The sequence below is a fragment of the Leiobunum rupestre genome, chromosome 3, assembly GCF_980474605.1.
Source record: "Leiobunum rupestre chromosome 3, qqLeiRupe1.1.hap1, whole genome shotgun sequence".
Lineage (NCBI taxonomy): Eukaryota > Metazoa > Arthropoda > Arachnida > Opiliones > Sclerosomatidae > Leiobunum > Leiobunum rupestre.
In genome coordinates, this window is record NC_143386.1 from 32094300 (window position 1) to 32118907 (window position 24608).

Genomic DNA, 24608 nt, shown 5'->3' on the forward strand with positions numbered 1-24608 from the left:
ACAAGGTTCGTCACGGGCTAAAACTCTACACTCATTGCTACTAATGAGCGCTTTTGGTCGGCGTTAAAATCCAGGAATAGAAACCAGCACGAATCGAGTGTCCGTGGAACTTATTACCGGCCATTACCGACCCTAATTAAATGTCGTTTTATTCGCTTTATAAGTTTCTCCGTTACTGTCTTATTAAGCGCCACTTTAAAGCGTATCTGACCTTGACTAACCTTCACCGTGTGTGTGTCTGAAACCGTAATTGGTGGTTTCTAGGACTGTTCGTATTTGACCAACCGTTAAATGGGGGTTTTTTTTTTATAAAAACAAATTCTCGGTTAAGTTTATAGTCAGTTAAATTACGTTATCGCCTTTTATTTTTAAATTGCTTGCCGTTAAAAGACTTTTTGTGGATAGTTTAGTGGCTGTGGTGTCTTACTTAGGATTGTTTTAATTCTTGTTTACATTTCCGTAAATTTTCAATGGCCTATTTTAAATTAGGTTTAATACGAAATCGACCTTCCTAGGGATATTAGTCTTTTGAAAAATATGACTGCACGACAAAATTGACGTATATAATTACTTCAAACGTTTTGGATTGATTGAAAATTATATTTTTTAATTAAATTGGAATTGTTGTGGAAACTATTTTTGCCAGTTTTATAAACGTTCCCTTCAAATACAGTCAGTTAAATCTTAGAAAGCGACCATTTTCGCGTTGCAAATTTAGTTTTTATTTGGTAAACATAATTTGGATATAATTAAGTTATTAAGTTTGCTCGAACACCTATTGGTAAGAGTTATTTGTAAGTTTTTAAATTTCTTAAAATATCTTAAAATATCTTTAGGGTTTAGCTTTTTTGTACCTTTTCATTATCAGGCTATAACTAAGCAAAAGATTAATTTAATGGTTTCTTTTAATTGGGAAATTTTGCGTTATTGTTGAATTTAATGTAATTTCTAAATAATTATATTGTGTTGTTGAAAATTAGAAAAATATAGTTTGGTAAGACTTAGGCTAGGCTAGACGTGGTTAGCTTTGGTTATGTGTAATTTGGTATTGCTTAGGCAAGGCTTGGTTACGTTTTGTTGGGCTTGGGGTATTTTAGGTTAGGTTTAATTTGGTAAGGTTTAGGCTAGGCTAGACGTGGTTAGCTTTGGTAATGCTTAGGCTAATCTTGGTTACTTTTTGTAGGGCTTGGACTATTTTAGGATAGGTTAAGTTTGGTAAGACTTAGGCTAGGCTAGACGTGGTTAGCTTTGGTTATGTTTAATTTGGTAATGTTTATGCTAGGCTTGGTTACGTTTTGTAGGGCTTGGGGTATTTAGGTTAGGTTTAGTTTGGTAAGGTTTTGGCTAGGCTTGGTTACGTTTTGTAGGGCTTGGGGTATTTTAATAGGTTAGGTTAAGTTTGGTAAGGCTTAGGCTAGGCTAGACGTGGTTAGCTTTGGTTATGTTTAATTTGGTAATGTTTAGGCTAGGCTTGGTTACGTTTTGTAGGGCTCGGGGTATTTTAGGTTAGGTTTAGTTTGGTCAGGCTTAGGTTAGGTTTGGTGGCTCTCAAGCTGTTTTAGTTTAGGATTAGTTTGGTAAGCCTTACGCTAGGGTTAGAGTAGGTTAGGTTTTGTGTGGCTTAGGATATTTTAGGTTCTAAAGGTTAGGTTTAGTTTGGTATGGCTTTGGCTTGGCTAGGTTTAGTTAGGTTTAGTTTGTTACGTTTTGTGGAGCTTAGTCTATTTCACGTTAGGTTGAGTATCGCCATGTCTTAGTTTTGTCATGTTTATGATGTTTAGGGTAGGTTAGGTTTGGTAGGGCTTAGGCTATTTTAAGTTACGTTAGGTTTAGTATGGCTAGGTTATTTTTGGTGTGGTGGGGTTAGTCTATTTTAATTAGGTTAGGTTTGTTAAGATTATGTTAGGTTTGTGTACGTTTCGGTACGCTAAGTTTGAAGGTTTTTTCGTAAATTGAAAAATTTATAACACGAGATATATTACCATGAATTTCTTAGTGTTGATTAAGAACGATGTTTAGAATTATGGCATAAAAATATATTTAAATTAACCCTTAAATTCGTTGGCCGAATGCGATTCGATTTAACCCTTTTCCGACCATTTTTTTAATATGTAATAGTTTTAGAAAAATTTTCTCAAAGCATATTTTAAAAAAGCACAGGGAGGCTACGAATAACATTTGCAGTCAACGAAAATGGATACTTCTCTCTATGAGAGGTATTATGTACTACTGTTATAATGTAATATTTTGATGGATTGAATTAACGTCTTTGGGAATAAATATAAAAAACCAAATTTATTATAAATAATGAGCACATAAAATTCAAAACAAAAACGCGTAATTCATAAAATCAAAATGGAATACAATGGAAAATCTTCGTTGTTATGGAAGGGTCGATTTGGCAGAGTCTGGGAGGATCTGGAAAGAATTAACCTAACGGTTATTAAATATTCTTGTCAGGAATGCGTTCAAAAAACGTAAGAGAGGTTGAGTGGTCGACGTTTAAACGGGAACGTCTAGAGTTTAGCCAAGCTTTCGCGAAGCCAACTTGGCAGTGCTGTGGAGTCGTTCTGAAGTTCCTGTTATCGCCCAATTTTGCTTAAAGGGAGTATGACCCCTCTTGTTTGGTAGGGTGCGCTTAGACTACACCGAGTAGCTTCCACAAGCCTTCCTAGCGAGGGGCAGAAAGGAGTTATTTTTCGTGAATTTGGGTGAAAAACCCGATCAAACTAACTCCTTGCCACACCTCGCTAGGAAGGCTTGTGGAAGCTACTCAGTGTAGTCTAAGCGCTCCCTACCAAACAAGAGGGGTTATACTCCCTTTAACTTTTCTGTGACGTAGCTTACAAACCTTAAGTTCGTCATCGTCTTTTCCCGAAAATACTTTTATTTCCGCTACTAAAACTGTAGCCGCTGTATCCGCCGTAGCCTCCGCCTCCGGACTTGCTGTATCCGTAACCGTAGCCTCGATACCCTCCGTTTCCATAGCCACCGTAACCTCCATAGGATCCATAGCCTCCGTAGCCTCCGTAGCCACCAGAGCCTCCAGAGCCTCCGTAACCATGCTGATATCCGTTTCCGTAGCCTCCGTAGCCATGGAATCCACCTTTACCGATGCCGTAGCTGGTAGACGCTACGTGCTCTTTACCGTAGCCACTAGATGCTACGTGTTCTTTACCAAAGTCGGCTTCCGCTACGTGCGTTTTAGCGTAGTCGGTTTTCGCTACATATCCTTTACCGTAACCGCCTTCTGCTACTTGCCCTTTAATATTTAAAATTATAATAGTTAAAATTATTAAATAATAAAAACTATTAAATAATAAAAATTTATTAGTTTTAGTTATTAAAATTTATAATTACTTATAATTTATGTCGAATCATTAAATTAATAAATATTTATAATTAATGAATTAGAATCAATAAAATTAATAAATATTTATAATTTTTGAATTAGAATCATTAAAATTAATAAATATTTATAATTAATTGATTTTTCATTAAAATTAATTAATATTTATAATTAAGGAATTCTTATTATTAAAATTAATTAATAAATATAATTCATGAATTTTAATTATTAAAATGATTAATAATTATAATTCATGAATTTTAATTATTAAAATGATTAATAATTATAATTCATTAATTTTAATTATTACAATTAATAAATAATTAGAATTTATGAATTGTTATCCATACAATTAATAAATAATTAGAATTTATGAAATTTTATTCATACAATTAATAATTAAAATGTATTAATTTTTATTCATACAATTAATAATTAAAATGTATTAATTTTTATTCATACAATTAATAATTAAAATGTATTAATTTTTATTCATACAATTAATAATTAAAATGTATTAATTTTTATTCATACAATTAATAATTAAAATGTATTAATTTTTATTCATACAATTAATAATTAAAATGTATTAATTTTTATTCATACAATTAATAATTAAAATGTATTAATTTTTATTCATACAATTAATAATTAAAATGTATTAATTTTTATTCATACAATTAATAATTAAAATGTATTAATTTTTATTCATACAATTAATAATTAAAATGTATTAATTTTTATTCATACAATTAATAATTAAAATGTATTAATTTTTATTCATACAATTAATAATAAAAATGTATTAAATTTTTATTCATAAAATTAATAATTAAAATGTATTAATTTTTATTCATACAATTAATAATTAAAATGTATTAATTTTTATTCATACAATTAATAATTAAAATGTATTAATTTTTATTCATAAAATTAATAATTAAAATGTATTAAATTTTTATTCATAAAATTAATAATTAAAATGTATTAAATTTTTATTCATACAATTAATAATTAAAATGTATTAATTTTTATTCATACAATTAATAATTAAAATGTATTAATTTTTATTCATACAATTAATAATTAAAATGTATTAATTTTTATTCATACAATTAATAATTAAAATGTATTAATTTTTATTCATACAATTAATAATTAAAATGTATTAATTTTTATTCATACAATTAATAATTAAAATGTATTAATTTTTATTCACACAATTAATAATTAAAATTTATTAATATGAATTATCACAATTTATTAATAATTTTGATATTTACCTCTCAATCCTAAATAATTCTTTCCGTAGCCAAATCCGTAATAGTTGCCAAGGCCGCCTCCGTAAAGGCCGTAAGAGCCTTTATTCCCGTAGATGGACTTTGAGTATCCGTAAAAACCGGAATGTGGCCTGTAGCCGTAATAAGCGGAATAGGGTCCGTATCCACCGTAGCCATAATTGCCTTGGCCGAGTAATGAACCAACGCCGTAGAGTCCCAGTCCAAGTCCTAGAGCATTACCACCTAGAATCATTAATGTTCTAGTTTAATTACCAAATTTAATAGTTTAGTAACTAGGGCTCGGGGAAACGGGTAAATTAACCCCCAAAATTTCAATTAATCATTAAAAAATCCGATGAACTGTTTATTTATGGATATTATTCGTGACTATATTACGATTTAATGCGCAACAAATAAGTTGCTATTCGGATAATTAAAAGAAATGAACGGAAAATTTCTTATCCGAATGCCGAGCCCTAGTTTCAGTGGCGTCGCTAGGGTGTTTTAGGCGGCGCTTGCGCCACCTGTAAAATTTCTGAAGTGCCCCCAAAAATTTCCGAAAAGTGCCTCCTAAAAATGTCTTTACGCTTGCCCAACTTGTTGAAAAGTTGCCCTGGAATAGTTCAGCCAATGCCTAAGAATGAGTTCATAAGCTCTTTAGTGGGAGAGAAAATGGATCCAAAGCTGAAGAGGGGAGGCAACATTTCAACAAGATGGCCAAAAACTATTCACTTGTCGAAAAGTTTCTTCGAACTTAAAAATGGGCATAAAAATTTGCATTTTTCCTAGTCGGCCTCATTGTTTCAACTTTACAACCCCCCCCCCCCCTCCGCCATATTATTCACTAGGACGCCCCTGACTAGTGCTTATGGCTTAAGCCCCACCAGTTTTGAAATCCTGGTGACGCCACTGCCTAGTTTAGTCAAGGATCTTATATGTTAGAAGGATAGGTAGCCCTCCGGCCAGCTCGTGTTTTCAAAACACCGGCAGCGCCGTCGATATTAAGAGAGCCTCTAAACGTGGGACGTCTTGTTTCTATTCCCTCAAGGACAAATGTTGGCGGTGCTTCCTCCATGTTTTGTCCTTGACGGAATCTAAAGACGGATTCTCTATCGCGCATGACCCACCGACGGCCCTGCCATTTTTGGTCCCTCGCCTCATATCCTTCTAACATATAGGATCCTTGGCTAAGTAAAGTATCGATTTCCTAAATTACCACTTCCTAACGTTCCTAACGCTCCCAGGCCGGATCCAAGGACGTAAAGGCCCGCCAGATTTTGCGTCGTCTTTCCAAGGCCGTATCCCAGTCCGTAAAGTTTTGACGAGTAATCTCCGTAAAGGGAACTGAGACCGCCGTAGCTGCCACCGTAGCTGCCACCTAGACCTCCGTAATAGCCTCCGTAGCCTCCGTAGCCTCCGTAGCCGCCGCCACCACCGTAGCCACCACCGCCACCGCCGCCGTAGCTGGAGGAGTATCCGCTGTATCCTTTGTAGTAAGGGCCCGAACTGTAGTAGTAGTATCCCTGTGAGAGGGCCCTCGTCACGGAAATCGCCAGAACAAGTGATGACAGCTGTAACGAAAGATTTTGCTTATTGGTATCGTCTGGTATAAGCATAAATAACCTTATTTCACACTAGAGCTTAAATAATAAAGCCACGGTCACACTAGAGCTTAAAACCCAGTTTAGGTCGGTTTGAACTTGGACGAATAATTACTGGACCTGAAACCTAAGCCAAATCCCCGGTTTAACAATTTCCTTCGACCCTCAGCGCTCCTACCGAGAGAATCGCGAAATATTTGTATCCAAGTAGACGAATAAAAAAAAACCTTTCAAATATTGTAACCGTAGAAAACTGGGTCATAGAGGGAAGGGACACCGTGATTGGTTGGCTTTAGATCCTATTATACGCATCCGCATTTACGTTTTATATAATATTTTTATTTTATTAAACATGGCTGCCCTTTAAAACATATTCATGATCGCATCTTAGTCATTGATTTCTTATATTTGTTTGTAAAATTCAATGGGTTATCGATAGTTATTTTCAATAAACTGAAATAGACAGAAAAACATCATGTATCAAAATATATCAGTTAAAAGGTAATAATAGCTTTATTTTGGTCTAATTTGAATCTAAGCCAAAATTAACGTTTGAAAGAGCTCTAAGCCTTTGGATTTTTTATAGCAGACGCTGCGCTGACGAGCTTTCAAAAATCGAATTTTAACGGAAAAAACCTTGAAAATAAATATTTATTTGGCCATAGGTGGCACTAGCGTCCACTTATCCCCCCCCCCCCATTTCCAAACAAAACTTTCCTTTGGGAAGAGGACTGGCGAGCTTGTTAAATTTTTTTTAACCGTCTATACAAAACACGTGCGTAACAATGTCAGCATTCCGTCGTCTGCTCTGCTGTTTTTAAAACAAGTGAGGCTTTTGGAATTTTAATAGGCTTTAGATTATTCAATAATAATTGTATTGGAATAAAAATGAAAGGTAATGATTTAATTAATTTAAATAGGAAGTTCGCTTTAATGTTTTTGTATTTATAGTTTGTGTGAAATTTTAAATAGATTATAAATTTAAAAATGCCTAGTCAAAATGGAAATAAAGGTGTAAGCTTTGACGACAGTGACGAGCTAAGAACGCTAGGCCTAACGTCGTCCGCTAAGTCCGTTTAGTATTTGGATAGAAATCTTTTCAGTACTTGACACTACGGCGCTACAAGCGGCACTGCCGTAAAAGCACCAACTGCGAAATTAGGTTTCGGGTCCAGTAATTATTCGTCCAAGATTTGAATGCCAGTTTTGACCGCCAACGATAATTCTTGTTCACCCCGTCATTTCAAATTATGACCAGTATTAAAAAATACTAAAATGCATTCCAAAACAATTAGTTAATCATATTTACTATACATACAGAAATATTATTTGACATTATTTAGAATTTTATTTCCATTATTTTTGAAAATACGAGTTATTCTAAGCGAACCGACTTGGACGAGTTGCTTCCCGAACCAACACGAAGCAATTTCTCACGCTGGTTTTTGAAACAAGTTATCTAAAACGAAGTGATTTTAGGGGTAAGTGTGAACCTGACTTAAGTATGAGAATTATAAAAAAACTGATTTTCAGAGTTATTGCGCAATCAAGGTTTAGTTCGGTACAGAGCCCCATAGTGTCTAAATAAACCCAAGGAAAAATGTACTACGACCAAGGACGATAATATGCTACTCAATTACGTTGCAGGTCGACGTCGGAACCGGTTAAGAGTGTCAGTGTTGAAGAAATGTTTGGTTCAATAGAAAATTTCGTACTTATTGTAAATTTTGTTATTTATGGTATAAACTATTCAGGATATAAAAATGTTAAGGTTTATTACCAGAAGTATAGAATATTTCCGTTACGGATGTAGTATTTAAATTGCCCTATCGAGAATGTTATTAGCAAGACATTTCGGAAATAAATTTTTATTTTATCAAACTATTCCAAATGGAAATAGAATAGAGCTTTTCGAAAGATTACAATGACTAATAAAATTAGTATTCGTTCGCCACAGTTAGTGAAACACCGTTATTACTCGATTTGACTAAGCTTTCATACTTCCCACGAAGTACACTATTATATACTTCTGCTATTACTAGTTAATATTAATAATTTCAAAACTTTAACGTAACACAATTAATTTTACACCGTTTTAAAATAGTTTTCTCAAAATAAATTCGATGCGCTTTCTAAAATGTATTTTAACAAATAAATATTTATATATACCACTATTGTATTATTTTAAAATTATTTTAACCTCTTTATATTTTGGTTTCTAGGATAACTTTGAAATAAGTCGATAAAAAGATTGGTTACGTCAAAAATGTTATAGCTGGTTTGAGATTAGACCGAAAATAAAACGTAATCACTGCGGAAAACGCTAAGCGGAAAATTATTTCCTATTAGATTTTCCGCCGGTTCATAATTTATGCCGTTATATAAAATAAAACAACACATTGTACTTGACGGTGACACACACCTTCTTGTCAAAAATGTAGCTGCTCAAACACTTAAATGACTTTGCAAACGCGCTGGCAAAAGCTTTCAAAAACACGTACGTATTGCTCCGATCATATCTGTTGTTTTTTCCAACATAAATTTTCTTTAACATACTTTAATTTTAAATGGGCGTTTTAAAAATTGATAATGGAACATGCACCTTTGCAGGCTCGAGGCAGTTTTCAATGGACGCGAATTATTTCACCAAACCGCGGATGCGTACACCACATCACCATATTTTCACTATGTAATAGTTTTACAAATTACTATAAAATGTTGTACTTCGTCCACGCACTAAATTGGGTTTGAAAAATCAGTGCTATATTATATTATATATTTATGTATATTTATATCTAAATATTTAAGAGAAGTGTCCGTAAATCGCGTCCGTAACAAGACGAAGAGAAAAGTGTTACATACCAACAGCGTCTTCATGGTTGAGAATCCAAGATTATTGTAATCGCCTCCACCCGTTCGAGGAACCCTTTTTATAGGCCTTTCAAAAATACATCTCCCAAAAATTGGCAAACTCCGCGACTCCTTGGTCAGTCTTGCGTAGCTACAGCCAACCAAAACCGAAGACGATACAGTAAGGGTGGATGCTAAGACCTCCAAAACATTCTAGCATGACACCCCTGACTTTGGACGTACCTTCTTAATGGCTTTGCCCATTAAATTTGAAAAAAGGGAACAATTTTTGGGACCCCCCGAACATCCTCGTCTCTTCTTTTTGGAGGTCGTGCATTCACTTTTACTTTCTTTGAATAGCCGCTTCTTTGGGACGGGCGACAATCGAGCCTTTAAATGCGAAATTAATGTTCAAATCCGTGAAATATTTTTATACCTGGCGTGACAATGATAGTCGCTGTTTCTTCACGTTTTTCGACACTCTCTGGGAAATTACGTATCTTTTGCGTCATAGCCTACAATTTTTGTAATTTAATTTCTTTATACACGTTTATTTCGGCAAGGTGCCGCGAGGGGTTGGATTACGGAAATAAAAGGTCACGAGGAGTCAACCCGTGAAGGATTTAAATATTTTCGGGAATGTGATTTAAACCGATCTTGGTCATTGTTTATTTGTAAGTGTATCTTACTGTTTCTGTCGCGGCTATGTGATTATTTCAGCTGGCGAGAGTACAAAGCATTTGATGTATTTGATGAGCTCCGATTTATCGCTACAAAAATAACGTTTGCTAGACCAGCGCCAAGTATGTGTTGCCCCTCTACTTTATGGAGCCTCTTCGAAGGATTTGGCGACTCCTTTGATTTGAATTTCATTCTTGCTTTAAAAATAAATGTAATTAAAAAATAATCTTAGTATTAGTTTTAGGGAAATTTTCAAATATCAAGGTAAGCCATACCGCTGCCGCCACTGTAAAGTACAGTTTTAACAAAAAATATCAAGATTAGTACCGTGAAAAGGTTTAATTAAAGTATGAATAAACTGATTTAACAAAAATTCCATGTCGTTCTAGAAATAAAATAAAACACGTTGGCGTGAAACCAAAACCACGTATCTTCTTAAGATTTACGTACGAAGTTACGTGGTTTTTGTTTGTTAAGGCGATGAACAACGGTAATAGGCCCGTTAAATTTAATAAGAAATAACGCGGTACTTCGGACAAATATGCCTTCGAGACGATTACAAAATTAAGTTAAAGGGCGTACTAAGGTGATCCGGTTTGTATTCTTAGGTGTTACTGATTTTTGAGTAATATTGTTCGGAAAAAAATAGAAATGTTTTTGATTAATCTTTCAAATATCTTAGTTTTCATTGTCGTTAGGGTCAAAATAAAATGAAAATTTGGAAAATATATATTTTTTGTATTTTGTTTAATTTTTGAACCAAAATCGATGAAATTTTTGGACAAAACATTATTTGAAAATAATTATAGACAAATTAATTTGTCGGGCCCGGGGGTATGAACCCATTTATCCAAAGCCCATTTCCCACAGTCAAAATATTTGGACCCAAAATATCATTATAAAGATCTACGAAAAATCTCTAATTTCATATCAAAATTAAAATGTAATTTTTTAAGTGAATAAAAAAAAAAGTTTCCTTTAAAATTAATAATTCAAAAAATGAAAGTTGAATGGGTTCAGATGTCTAAAGCGAAATATGTTCTTGACATTCGTGGATATAAAAAGGTTATGGAAAAATTTAAACGGGTGATAGGGGGTGAGTTGAGAAGTATGCCTGTTTTTTCCCCATTTTCCTACGATGAGTTGAAAGAGCGCCAGAGAGCTTCAAAGTGTGGCATACTAGCCCCTGGAAGTAGGCTGCAACAAGCAGCGGGTAATATTATAAGCCGGCAACGGGGTCCATCCTGTGCGGCCATTCGCCAGAAAATTCAAATTCTTGGATCAAAAACGTAAAGAACTGCTTTTAACTACAAGCGGGTAACAAGAATGTATTTATTTATACTCAGGGAGAATGAATATGTCGAGACTATCGACGGACGCGTTGAGGCCCTAACCCCGTCACGCTAAGGGGGGGGGGGGAGGGAAAAAGGAGGCGGTCTTATTTTTTTGTGTCCTCGCTGCAGCGTTAATCGCGTCGAAAAACGTAATTTTTAAGAACCAATGAGATTGCAGTATTATTTGATTTTATTAAAGCGGAGGAGCATACCGGGGGCCCAACGGGTGGAATTGGAGAAACGCTAAAAATAATCTCGACATATTCATTCTCCCTGAGTATAAATAAATACATTCTTGCGGGTAATAACACCCAAGAAGAACTTATTGAAAGATGAAATGGAGCTTTTAACTTATATAAACAGGATGAATCTTCCAAAAAAATGAATGTTTATAATCAGAAATACATGAACCGAAATTATCAACGACCTCCTTTTTATTGGGAGAGGGAGGAAGTAAAAACCGAACGGATTTCAGCCCGCCCGCGGGAGAGGAAAAATTCTAGTGCATCACGGGTAGATTACTTCGACATCTAGTGAGAGGAAAGATCAATAGCTTGTAAAAAGAAAATCGTGTGTAACATCGTCTGCGTACCTAGGCTTAATAGGCCAGGGCAGATAAAACAAGTCGGCCAAGGCCGTAATATTAGCTCCACATGGAGGAATTAATTAATTATTCTCTAAGCCTTGGCGCGTGTCAAAAGGTTTAAGCAAAACGTCAGACGTAAGCTTCTTTATCTGTATTCTAAGTTTGAGCTCCGTATCTCAAATCCAATAGGAACTACGAAGAAAATTCGCATACGCTCATTAACCCTTGGCGCGGGTTAAAAGAGTTAAACTTAGGGTCAGACTTCAGCTTCTTAACTGTATTAAACGTTTGAGCCCCGTATATCAAATCCAGTCCAAACTACGAAGAAAATTTGTGTAGGATCTATAAGCCTTGGCGCGTGTTAATATGGTTAAGCATAGTGCCAAACGTAACCACCTTTACCTATATTCGAAGTTGAAGCCCCATATTTCAAATCCAATAGGAACTACGAAGATTATTCATTTTTCACTAAGCCTTGGCGTTTGTCAAAAGGGTTAAGCATAGCGTCAGACGTAAGCTTCTTTATCTGTTTTCTAAGTTTGGGTTCAGTATCTCAAATCCAATAGGAACTTATCTATTAATAACGCTTTACCCGGGAGATTTTTGGGAACTTTCGTACTCTGCGTAAATCAACGCTCAAAATCGGAAAACGGGGGCTGTTGCGCCCCCTGTTTACCTGACAGAGATGAAACGTGCACACAATGAAGATATATAGCAGTAATATAGATTAAAAATGAAACGGAATTTAAAAGTCAATCGGATCCAAAATGCTAAGACTGCGTAAAAATTCTAAGCCTTCGTTAATTTAAAATTAAGTCTGGTAAAATTCCCGCAATACCCATCCTAATAACTAAATCCAGTTTCAAAGTTATACCTCAAATCGCACGCGAATAGCGTTGGCCATACACGGCTCCGTTAAGTGAGTGTCACACTTATTTGTTACTTCTGGCCATACGCGGCTTCAATAAGTAAGTGTCACACTTATTTGTTATTTCTGGCCATACGCGGCTTCGATAAGTGAGTGTCACAGTTATTTGTTACTTCTGGCCATACGCGGCTTCGATATGTAAGTGTCACATTTACTTGTTACTTCTGGCCATACGCGGTTTCGATAAGTAAGTGTCACACTTACTTGTTACTTCTGGCCATACGTGGCTTCGACAAGTAAGTGTCACACTTACTTGTTACTTCTGGCCATACGCGGTTTCGACAAGTAAGTGTCACACTTACTTGTTACTTCTGGCCATACGTGGCTTCGATAAGTAAGTGTCACACTTACTTGTTACTTCTGGCCATACGTGGCTTCGATAAGTAAGTGTCACAGGGGGGCTTTTGCGCCCCCTGTTTCCACGACAGAGCTGAAACGTGCGCACATTGTAGAGGTATAGCGGTTATATAGATTAAAACTCAAACGAAATTTAAAAGTCAATCGTATCCAAAATTGTAAGACTGCGTATTTTTTTAGAAGTGTCTAAGGGGGTCGGTTAGAAGGGGCTGGCAAAGCGCCGCTAACTAAATTTAACCCGTGAAACTTGGTTGTGCAGATAGTGGCAACCATATTAAGCATTCTTAGAATAAACGGCGGGGTTATGTCACCCCGTTCAAAAGATATGGAAGGTGTTTAAAAGGTGGACGACGACGACGACTACGACACTTCACAACATTCTAACGAAAACAATAGTCCCACTCTATATATATATATATATAGATTTGGAACTAATAACAAGACGTACGACGGTCGGAATACACACAATCTTTCTAATGTGTTAAGTTTGTTTGAGCTATTCACAGCAACCTGCAACGCCGGTATCGCAACCAAAATATATCCACGGTCACACATATAAACATATTTACACTTATTTGTTACTACTAGTCATACTTTGAGAGCATCGAAAATTTCTTCGATCAGTGTCACTTTTATTTTTTACTTCTGATCACACTTATTTGTTACTACTAGTCAGCCGTTGAGTGTCACACTTATTTCTTCTAGTAACTTATTAGTTACTTCTGATCACACTTATTTTTTCTAGTAACTTATTAGTTACTTCTGATCACATTTATTAGTTACTTCTGATCACATTTATTAGTTACTTCTGATCACATTTATTAGTTACTTCTGATCACATTTATTAGTTACTTCTGATCACATTTATTAGTTACTTTTGATCACACTTATTTGTTACTTCTGGTCATACGCCGAAGACTAGGCCGATCAGTCTCATACTTAATTGTTACTTCTGCTCATACGTTGAAAGCGCGGCCCACTCTGAACGGCCTTGAAAAACGCCAGAGGGAAACGGGCGCGTAGACCTCTATAAACACGCGGATTTACAATGTTGGAAATTGAGGGGGTCCGTATACGCTGCCCAAAAAACCTTAGTTAGAATTAAATTTAAGGAACGTATTTGCGGAGTATAATATTTACACTTATTTGTTACTTCTAGTCATACCTTGAAAGCATCGAAGATTCCTTCGATCAGTGTCACTTTTATTTTTTACTTCTGATCACACTTATTTGTTACTACTAGTCAGCCGTTGAGTGTCACACTTATTTCTTCTAGTGACTTATTAGTTACTTCTGATCACACTTATTTGTTACTTCTGATCACACTTATTTGTTACTTCTGAGCACACTGATTTGTTACTTCTGGTCATACGCCGAAGACTAGGCCGATCAGTGTCATACTTAATTGTTACTTCTGCTCATATGTCGAAAGCGCCTTGAAAAACGCCAGAGGGAAACGGGCGCGTAGACCTCTATAAACACGCGGATTTACAATGTTGGAAATTGCGGGGGTCCGTATACGCTGCCCAAAAAACCTTACTTAGAATTAAATTTAAGGAACGTATTTGCAATTCTAGGTTAAGTGTAAACCACAGCTCTTCAAAAATATAACTTTCATGAAAATCGGACTTAAATTAAGCAACGTTATGTCGACTTTCAGGCGGAAATATAAAACCACGAACATTGGGGTCCGGTAAATAACCCCGAAAACTATACTTAAATTTAATATTTACTGATATAACCGAAGTTGTATTTCAAGTGAATCCTAACCTATCCAATAATATTTTTTTTAACATTATCGGACTTAATTTTAAAGAAAATATCTACCACATAAAGGAAATCACCGAAAATAGTAAATTGGGCAAATGCCCAACTTCTTGGGCTCCGATTTGAAAACTTGATGAAAGGCTATCAATGCCGATGTTTGTACATTCGAACGAGATATCATTGACTCTTCTAGCCCTAACCGTTGAAGAGGTATGCGTGACACGGCGGCATCGGCGGCATCGGCGGCATCGGCAACGGCTACACTGTACGTGAGACTAATACACACAAATCCTTAGGATTGTGTGTAAAAATGGGCCGTATACGGGGAATTTTAGGTAAAATCTGGATTTTGGAGTAGAAATAGTACTTACCATTAGAAACAATATACTGAAAGTCCCAAGCTGAAGGACGCTTGCGTTCCAAGATGGCGGCCAGAAAGTAAATCGCGCGTCGGCCATTCAAGATGGCCGACGAGCGATTTACTTTATTGCCTATAACTTCGGTTTTAACTGTCGGAATGATTCGTACTATATATCAATTAAAAGCTACAACCATGCACTATATTTCATTTGATATTATTTTATTAGCTATCTATAGCCAGTTTTGAAATTCCACGCTTTTTAAATTGACCCACCCACTTTTCTTTTGACAATTTTTAATATTATTCAAAACCCACTAACAAATTAAAATATTTGTGTAAATTGACAAATATAATTAAAACATATCTTTCATTCGACATATTGTGGAAGAAAATCCAACTAACAGGAGGAAAGATATTTGATTTAATGTTTCGAAATTTCAAAAACAAGCTGGTCAAGACCAAAATAAAAAAAGCTGGTTGATAAATTAATTAACGAATTAATCCTCCTAGAGATAACAATGACGAAATAAATGCAAAAATTTATACTTTTATGTTAAGTCTTTAGCGATCTAGTTTGATTCGTCACCATTTTCCATTATGGACGCTAATTTACGCTTATATTTTGGCAGCGGAAGTCGCTAAAAATACAATTTCAGCTGCAAAATTACTATCGAATGATTTTTTCGATGGCTTTTTTTATTTTTTTTGCGATTTTTAACGGGAATGAATTTTAAAAGGAGTGGATTTTCGTGACGTCTTCCCGGCACGCTAGTGACGTCTGGTGCTCAGAACCACATATAAATTTAACGGCCATCGAAAGGGGGGGGGGGGAGGAGCACAAGAGGACGCCGACCGACTTATTGTGGTTACTGCAATTAGTGAAGTGCAAAAAAAAATAATATTCCTGTCACCATAGTCTGGCCGTAAATGGGTTAATTAATTAATGTACGTCAACCAGCTGGCAAACATGCTTCCCGAAAAATCAATAAAAACCAAAGACTATCGAGTGTTACATGTCCCTTCCCAGAGGCAATAACTGGTGGTTTTACCGGGGAGTCGGGGTCCGGCTCTTGTAACCCATAAGGGCGGTGGCGCACTTGGAGATGTTAGCTCTGATCAAATGGTCCTATCTCCACCTCCGACTTCGGTCAGGTTTGGGCTGGAAACTGAACTTCAACTCAGGCTAACGGAGAGGGTCCAGGCAAACTGGCCGCCTCGGCGGATTGGGTAGCCTGCTGTGGGGCGGCGGGCCTCCGTATGAGGGCACGGTGGTCCTATACTAAATTTACAAAATTATTGCACGACGGATACTTCATGGTTCAATATTTTATTAAAATTAAAGGTTTACGCTAGCTTTCGGGTCGAAACCCCTCTTCAGGCGTTCTGTTTACAATGATTCTAAAATCTAAATTCAATTTAGCAATGTGCGCACACTGTCGTGGGAACAGTTGCCACAATGCGGGTTCAATGTCTTATGACGACGAGGATAATGCAAAATTTTAGATAGTGCACTAATTTTGGTTATGAAAATTTAAAACATTCAAACTCACACAAATGTTATAGAATTAGTTTTTTTATGTTAATAAACTTGCATTATTGACAAATACATTTTAATCAATTTTCCAAAAATATCAGGCGGCCATTTTGGAAAATGGCGCCGCAAGAATCCTTCGATATGTTTTATCTGGTTGAGATCAGAACAAAATGCTTTAGCAGCTGAAATTGTGTTTTAAGCGAATTTGTTGCCAAAATATATTTATTACAAAAATTTTGTAAATTGGCGTCCATATTGGAAAACGGCGACGACGCAAACTTGAATGCTAAAGACTTAATATAAAAATATCAATTTTTGCATTTATTTCGTCATTGTTATCTCTAGGAGGATTAATTCGTTAATTACTTTATCAACCGGCTTTATTTATTTTGGCCTTGACCAGCTTGTTTTTGAAATTTCGAAACATTAAATTTCAAATATCGTTAATCTTGTTAGTTGGATTTTCTTCCACAATATATCGAATGAAAGATATGATTTAATTATATTTGTCAATTTACACAAATATTTTAATTTGTTACTGGGTCTTGAATAATATTAAAAATTGTCAAAAGAAAAGTGGGTGGGTCAATTTAAAAAGCGTGGAATTTCAAAACTGGCTATAGATAGCTAATAACATTATATGAAATGAAATATAGTGCATGGTTGTAGCTTTTAATTTATATATAGTACGAATAATTGTGACAATTAGAACCGAAGCTATAGGCAATATAGTAAATCTTGGAACGCAAGCGTCCTTCAGCTTGGGACTTTCAGTATATTTTTTCTACGGTAAGTTCTATTGATATGCCAAAATCCAGATTTACCTAAAATTCCCCGTATAAAACTCTAATTGCACTGGCCTATAAGGGTTGCATGGGTCCGGGAGTGTGGAAGTCGTACTGGTCGTAGTAGTTGAGTTTTAATACGTGCAATATATTTTTATTTTATGTTATAAATAATGGAAGAACAGCTGTTTTATGAAGCATTGCCCGTAGGAATAGAGTGGGCAAAATATAGAGTTGAAAATTTTTATTATGAGTGGACAAGAAAAATGATACATGCCAGGATCCAAGAGTTAATAGCAAGTCATCTTAAACGAGGAAAAGGAGGTCATACATTAAGGGACCAACTATTCAGTATTAAGGGAAAGAAAGGTGCAAAGAGGGGTAAATCGAAGAAACCCATAATGAAGAAAAATGAAAAGAAAGGTGCAAAGAGGGGTAAATCGAAGAAACCCATAATGAAGAAAAATGAAAAGAAAGGTGCAAAGAGGGGTAAATCGAAGAAACCCATAATGAAGAAAAATGAAAAGAAAGGTGCAAAGAGGGGTAAATCGAAGAAACCCATAATGAAGAAAAATGAAAAGAAAGGTGCAAAGAGGGGTAAAACGAAGAAACCCATAATGAAGAAAAATGAAAAGAAAGGTGCAAAGAGGGGTAAATCGAAGAAACCCATAATGAAGAAAAATGAAAAGAAAGGTGCAAAGAGGGGTAAATCGAAGAAACCCATAATGAAGAAAAATGAAAAGAAAGGTGCAAAGAGGGGTAAATCGAAGAAACCCATAATGAAGAAAATGAAAAGAAAGGTACAAAGAGGTGTAAATCGAAGAAACCCATAATGAAGAAAAATGAAAAGAAAGGTGCAAAGAGGGGTAAATCGAAGAAACCCATAATGAAGAAAAATGAAAAGAAAGGTGCAAAGAGGGGTAAATCGAAGAAACCCATAATGAAGAAAAATGAAAAGAAAGGTGCAAAGAGGGGTAAATCGAAGAAACCCATAATGAAGAAAAATGAAAAGAAAGGTGCAAAGAGGGGTAAATCGAAGAAACCCATAATGAAGAAAAATGAAAAGAAAGGTGCAAAGAGGGGTAAATCGAAGAAACCCATAATGAAGAAAAATGAAAAGAAAGGTGCAAAGAGGGGTAAATCGAAGAAACCCATAATGAAGAAAAATGAAAAGAAAGGTGCAAAGAGGGGTAAATCGAAGAAACCCATAATGAAGAAAATGAAAAGAAAGGTGCAAAGAGGTGTAAATCGAAGAAACCCATAATGAAGAAAAATGAAAAGAAAGGTGCAAAGAGGGGTAAATCGAAGAAACCCATAATGAAGAAAAATGAAAAGAAAGGTGCAAAGAGGGGTAAATCGAAGAAACCCATAATGAAGAAAAATGAAAAGAAAGGTGCAAAGAGGGGTAAATCGAAGAAACCCATAATGAAGAAAAATGAAAAGAAAGGTGCAAAGAGGGGTAAATCGAAGAAACCCATAATGAAGAAAAATGAAAAGAAAGGTGCAAAGAGGGGTAAATCGAAGAAACCCATAATGAAGAAAATGAAAAGAAAGGTGCAAAGAGGTGTAAATCGAAGAAACCCATAATGAAGAAAAATGAAAAGAAAGGTGCAAAGAGGGGTAAATCGAAGAAACCCATAATGAAGAAAAATTAAAAGAAAGGTGCAAAGAGGTGTAAATCGAAGAAACCCAAAATGAAGAAAAATGAAAAGAAAGGTGCAAAGAGGTGTAAATCGAAGAAACCCATAATGAAGAAAAATGAAAAGAAAGGTGCAAAGAGGTGTAAATCGAAGAAACCCAAAATGAAGAAAAATGAAAAGAAAGGTGCAAAGAGGTGTAAATCGAAGAAACCCATAATGAAGAAAAATGAAAAGAAAGGTGCAAAGAGGTGTAAATCGAAGAAACCCATAATGAAGAAAAATGAAAAGAAAGGTGCAAAGAGGGGTAAATCGAAGAAACCCATAATGAAGAAAAATGAAAAGAAAGGTGCAAAGAGGGGTAAATCGAAGAAACCCATAATGAAGAAAAATGAAAAGAAAGGTGCAAAGAGGGGTAAATCGAAGAAACCCATAATGAAGAAAATGAAAAGGAAGGTGCAAAGAGGGGTAAATCGAAGAAACCCATAATGAAGAAAAATGAAAGGAAAGGTGCAAAGAGGGGTAAATCGAAGAAACCCATAATGAAGAAAATGAAAAGAAAGGTGCAAAGAGGGGTAAATCGAAGAAACCCATAATGAAGAAAAATGAAAAGAAAGGTGCAAAGAGGTGTAAATCGAAGAAACCCATAATGAAGAAAAATGAAAAGAAAGATGCAAAGAGGTGTAAATCGAAGAAACCCATAATGAAGAAAAATGAAAAGAAAGGTGCAAAGAGGGGTAAATCGAAGAAACCCATAATGAAGAAAATGAAAAGAAAGGTGCAAAGAGGGGTAAATCGAAGAAACCCATAATGAAGAAAAATGAAAAGAAAGGTGCAAAGAGGGGTAAATCGAAGAAACCCATAATGAAGAAAATGAAAAGAAAGGTGCAAAGAGGGGTAAATCGAAGAAACCCATAATGAAGAAAAATGAAAAGAAAGGTGCAAAGAGGGGTAAATCGAAGAAAACCATAATGAAGAAAAATGAAAAGAAAGGTGCAAAGAGGGGTAAATCGAAGAAACCCATAATGAAGAAAAATGAAAAGAAAGGTGCAAAGAGGGGTAAATCGAAGAAAACCATAATGAAGAAAAATGAAAAGAAAGGTGCAAAGAGGGGTAAATCGAAGAAACCCATAATGAAGAAAAATGAAAAGAAAGGTGCAAAGAGGGGTAAATCGAAGAAAACCATAATGAAGAAAAATGAAAAGAAAGGTGCAAAGAGGGGTAAATCGAAGAAACCCATAATGAAGAAAAATGAAAAGAAAGGTGCAAAGAGGGGTAAATCGAAGAAACCCATAATGAAGAAAATGAAAAAAAAAGGTGCAAAGAGGGGTAAATCGAAGAAACCCATAATGAAAAATCAAGATAATTCACCACTTCAGTAACACGATCTGCGCAAACGCAGTGACTGACGCGCCATCTACTATTAAAGAAGAGAACTGCTTAGTATGCAATTTCCTTCTTCCGTTTCTACAAAATTTATATAATATGTGCTCTCGGAAAACTTCCGTAAATGGCATAATAAATACTGAAGTGGTGAATTACCACATAGTTTCATAGTTCACGTTTAAAGTGAGAATAATTTTTTAAAACATGCTGTTTTATATTTTACAAAATTTATATTTTTATATTTCATACAGGATCCAAATGTGAATACACTGAAAATAGTATTCCAAAATGAAAACATTAGAGAAATATTCAATTCTCCCTTGGAGTTTAAAATTGACGGGGTGTCATTTGACGTCAACTCTATAAGAATGACAGTCGCATCCTTGTTTTCTGGATACCATACTTGAGTATCCGACTTCCTTGAGAAAAACAATGGATGAAGAATTTCCAGAAAGTGTTTTTTAAAATTGTAACAACGGATGTTTCGTCGCCGGTAGTAGGCATTGTTAATAGACTTACAGAATAACTATAAGTTTACGGATCATGCTTTAGAATACACTTTAATTTTGTTTAAAGAATAAAGTTTAAATTTCAATAAAAACGTATTTTCTAAACTATGAACTTATTAAGGCTGTAAGCTTACTTGTTCCCTTTCTAGCACATAAACAATTAAACATATTTGTCGCCTCAAATTCACCATATAATAAAAATGATTCACGCACGCCTGTACGCGTTAATGTGAAGCTCAATTGTCGTTATATTGAACGACATATCGCTTAAATTTGAACAGCAATTCAGGTACATTTGATCGCCAAAAGACTTATATTTGAACGCCGGAACATTTAAATCTGAGCGCCTAAAGACTTACATTAGAATGATATATCACGCATATTTGAACGCCATTTCGGGTAAATATGATAGACCCATGACTTAAATTTGAACGCCAAAATACTTAAATTTGAACGCCGGAACGCTTAAATTTGAACGCCTAAAGACACAGTTGAGTGATAAATCACGCACATTTAAACGCCATTTCAGGTAAATATGATCGACCCAATACTTAAATATGAACTCTAAAACCTACATTTGAACGCCGGAACACTTAAATTTGAACGTCAAAAGACTTAAATTTGAATATTAAATCACGCACATTTGAACGCCATTTCAGGTAAATATGATCGCCAAAAGAGTTAAATTTGAACGGCGGATCGCTTAAATTGGAACTTCAGCAATCAAAGATGAACTGTGTGACTATCGGCTTTGAATGCTTTATCATTCAGGATTGAATCTTCGCTTTCAATATTGAATGTTAACCTAGCAGTCAAAGTTGAACGCCCCCGTGAGCATTTACATTTGAATGGTAAAGCATTCCACCACAGTGGCAAGGCATTGAATGCTGATGCATTCAATTTCGAGTGTTGTGTTTTTAGAGTATACATTGTCTTATGTACTCGGTTATATATTGGGTCATTCCCGGCCAATAGACATGCTGTTTAGCTTTAGCTATACACGCCACTATTCCTTGGTGTGCTGCGTGAATTTGGCTCAGTTTTTGTGGTTAAAAATTGGCCGGGATAAACAAGCGCTCTCCTCGATATATCATTCCTTCCTCGCTATAGAACTCCTCCTGGATTGGCCAAAGGACTTTGATATTTGTGGCATTTCTTACGGGAAGAAGGCCAGCCTTCGCTAATGTATCTCGCCAAAATTTGACTTGCAGGATCCTTTTCCAGAAGTATGTCTGTTTTTTCCCGATTTAAAAGAGTGCCAGAGATCTTCAAATTGTGGCCTACTAGCCCCTGCAAGTAGGCTGGAACAAGCGCAAAACCAAGCAGCAAGGACTTTAAATACTGTTTATGTTTAGATTTTTACGCTGGTTACCTCGTTTTGTTTACAAAGTCCTTTTTTACCTATCACACGAACCCAAACCTTAATGTTCACATTTCCCTGCTGCTTGGTTTGGCGCTTGTTGTAGCCTACTTCCAGGGGCTAGTAGGCCACACTTTGAAGCTCTCTGGCGCTCTTTGAACTCATCGTAGGAAAATGGGGAAAAAACAGGCATACTTCTCAACTCACCCCCTCCAATTCCTTAAACTTTTTGCATAACCTTTTGAAACACCCTGCATAGTAGAAGCAAAAGACAGGGACGTCAGATCTAGATTAAAACCGAAAAGAAACATTCTTAAAGAAAACCTATTGTGGTTCTCACACTTCACAACAAGTGCAGAACTCCTCTTTCTCGATCGAAGAAGGTATTTATTTAAGTTAGCGAGACGACCAGCTAGATTGATCCCCAAACATCTATCCACCATCTTAAATACAAATGAAGATCGAATACATGTACCATTTATCACAAAATAATTAATCATAAAATAAATATTTCTGAATTACGAACTTGTGTAGTAATCGTTTTGGAGATTAACTGTAGATTAAGTTCGCTTGTATACGTATACAGGTAAAAAGCGCTAAACATCTGTTGGAGATAAAAGGGGGTGCATTGAACAGAGTGACGTCCATCGACTCTAGCACTAACTATTTTCTTCTCTTTCAAAGCCGCGTGTTCTTCAGATGACCGTTAAACAGATATATTACTCGAATTGTCCCACCAATCATGATCATAATTTATTTACAATCCAATCATTAGACAGTGTATTCCCGCATTAAGTAGATTTTGCCACCGGAGCAGCATCTCATGACCGAGTCCACATTTGATATAAGTGGTACTTTTTACACTCAAAATTGTCAGCGTACCATTTTCAGTTGGCACGTAGCCACCGAGGTCGCCGCCGCCGTTCAGGTTATAACTCTTAATCTATTAGGGTTACAATGGTAAATGATACATCAAATTACAAAAAAGGGTAAACCCTTAATAGAACAGTATTCATTTCGGCGACGGGGTCCAAAAAGTTGGTAATTTTCCCATTTAAGTTATTCTTACTAATTTTAGCTTTGAAATCTATGTTTTTCCTAAATGAACTTCGATTGTCTACAACACTATTTTTAGTTAGCTCTGATGAGTGGCATATTTTTAGTAGCATCAACAAGTTGGAATTTTGATTTTTGAATGAGGTATTTCGAGAATTCGGTTAACCACACAGTCCATTTACGCACTATTGTGATATTTGGATTTAGTACCAATTGAGGATAAATAAATTAACGCCATCTACCTCGAAATATTTGATCTCCGAGCTTGAAATCCTCTACGGAGAGTTCTACAATCATGGAAAAATGATTCTTCACTTTTATTTTTAACTTCTGATCACACTTATTTGTTACTACTAGTCAGCCGTTGAGTGTCACACTTATTTCTTCTAGTACTTATTAGTTACTTCTGATCACACTTATTAGTCTCTTCTGATGACGCTTATTTGTTACTTCTGGTTAAACGCCGAAGACTAGGCCGATTACTGTCATACTAAATTGTTACATCTGCTCATACGTTGAAAGCGCGGCCCACTCTGAACGGCCTTGAAAAACGCCAGAGGGAAACGGGCGCGTAGACCTATATAAACACGCGGATTTACAATGTTGGAAATTGCGGGGGTCCGTATACGCTGCCCAAAAAACCTTACTTAGAATTAAATTTAAGGAACGTATTTGCAATTCTAGGTTAAATGTAAACCACAGCTATTAAAAAATATAACTTTCATGAAAATCGGACTTAAATTAAGGAACGTTATGTCGACTTTCAGGCGGAAATATAAAACCACGAACATTGGGGTCCGGTAAATAACCCCGAAAACTATACTTAAATTTAATATTTACTGATATAACGAAGTTGTAGTTCAACTGAATCCTAACCTATTCAATAATATTTTTTTTAACGTTATCGGACTTAATTTTAAAGAAAATATCTACCACATAAAGGAAATCACAGAAAATAGTAAATTGGGCAAATGCCCAACTTCTTGGGCTCCGATTTGAAAACTTTATGAAAGGCTATCAATGGCGATGTCTGTACATTCGAACGAGATATCATTGACTCTTCGAGCCCTAACCGCTGAAGAGGTATGCGCGACAAGGCGCCATCGGCGGCATCGGCAACGGCTACACTGTACGTGAGACTAATACACACAAATCCTTAGGATTGTGTGTAAAAACGATAACTCCCGAGATAGAAGATATCATGCCCTTACTGGCGCTATGTCAACAGGATTCTTGGAATCACTCAT

At 35.6% G+C, this 24608-nt stretch overlaps 1 protein-coding gene across 1 annotated transcript; it reads right to left on the minus strand.

The window, feature by feature from the left end:
- Window positions 1-2321: 2321 nt before the first annotated feature.
- Window positions 2322-24608, minus strand: LOC149951500 (uncharacterized). Its single transcript, XM_090169562.1, has 6 exons — window positions 24573-24608; window positions 23168-23248; window positions 5846-6200; window positions 4633-4872; window positions 2852-3262; window positions 2322-2418 (listed from the first exon to the last, which is right to left on the minus strand). The coding sequence occupies exons 1-5, from the start codon at window positions 24606-24608 to the stop codon at window positions 2862-2864; spliced, it is 1113 nt and encodes a 370-aa protein (XP_090025688.1). The 3' UTR covers window positions 2322-2418; window positions 2852-2861.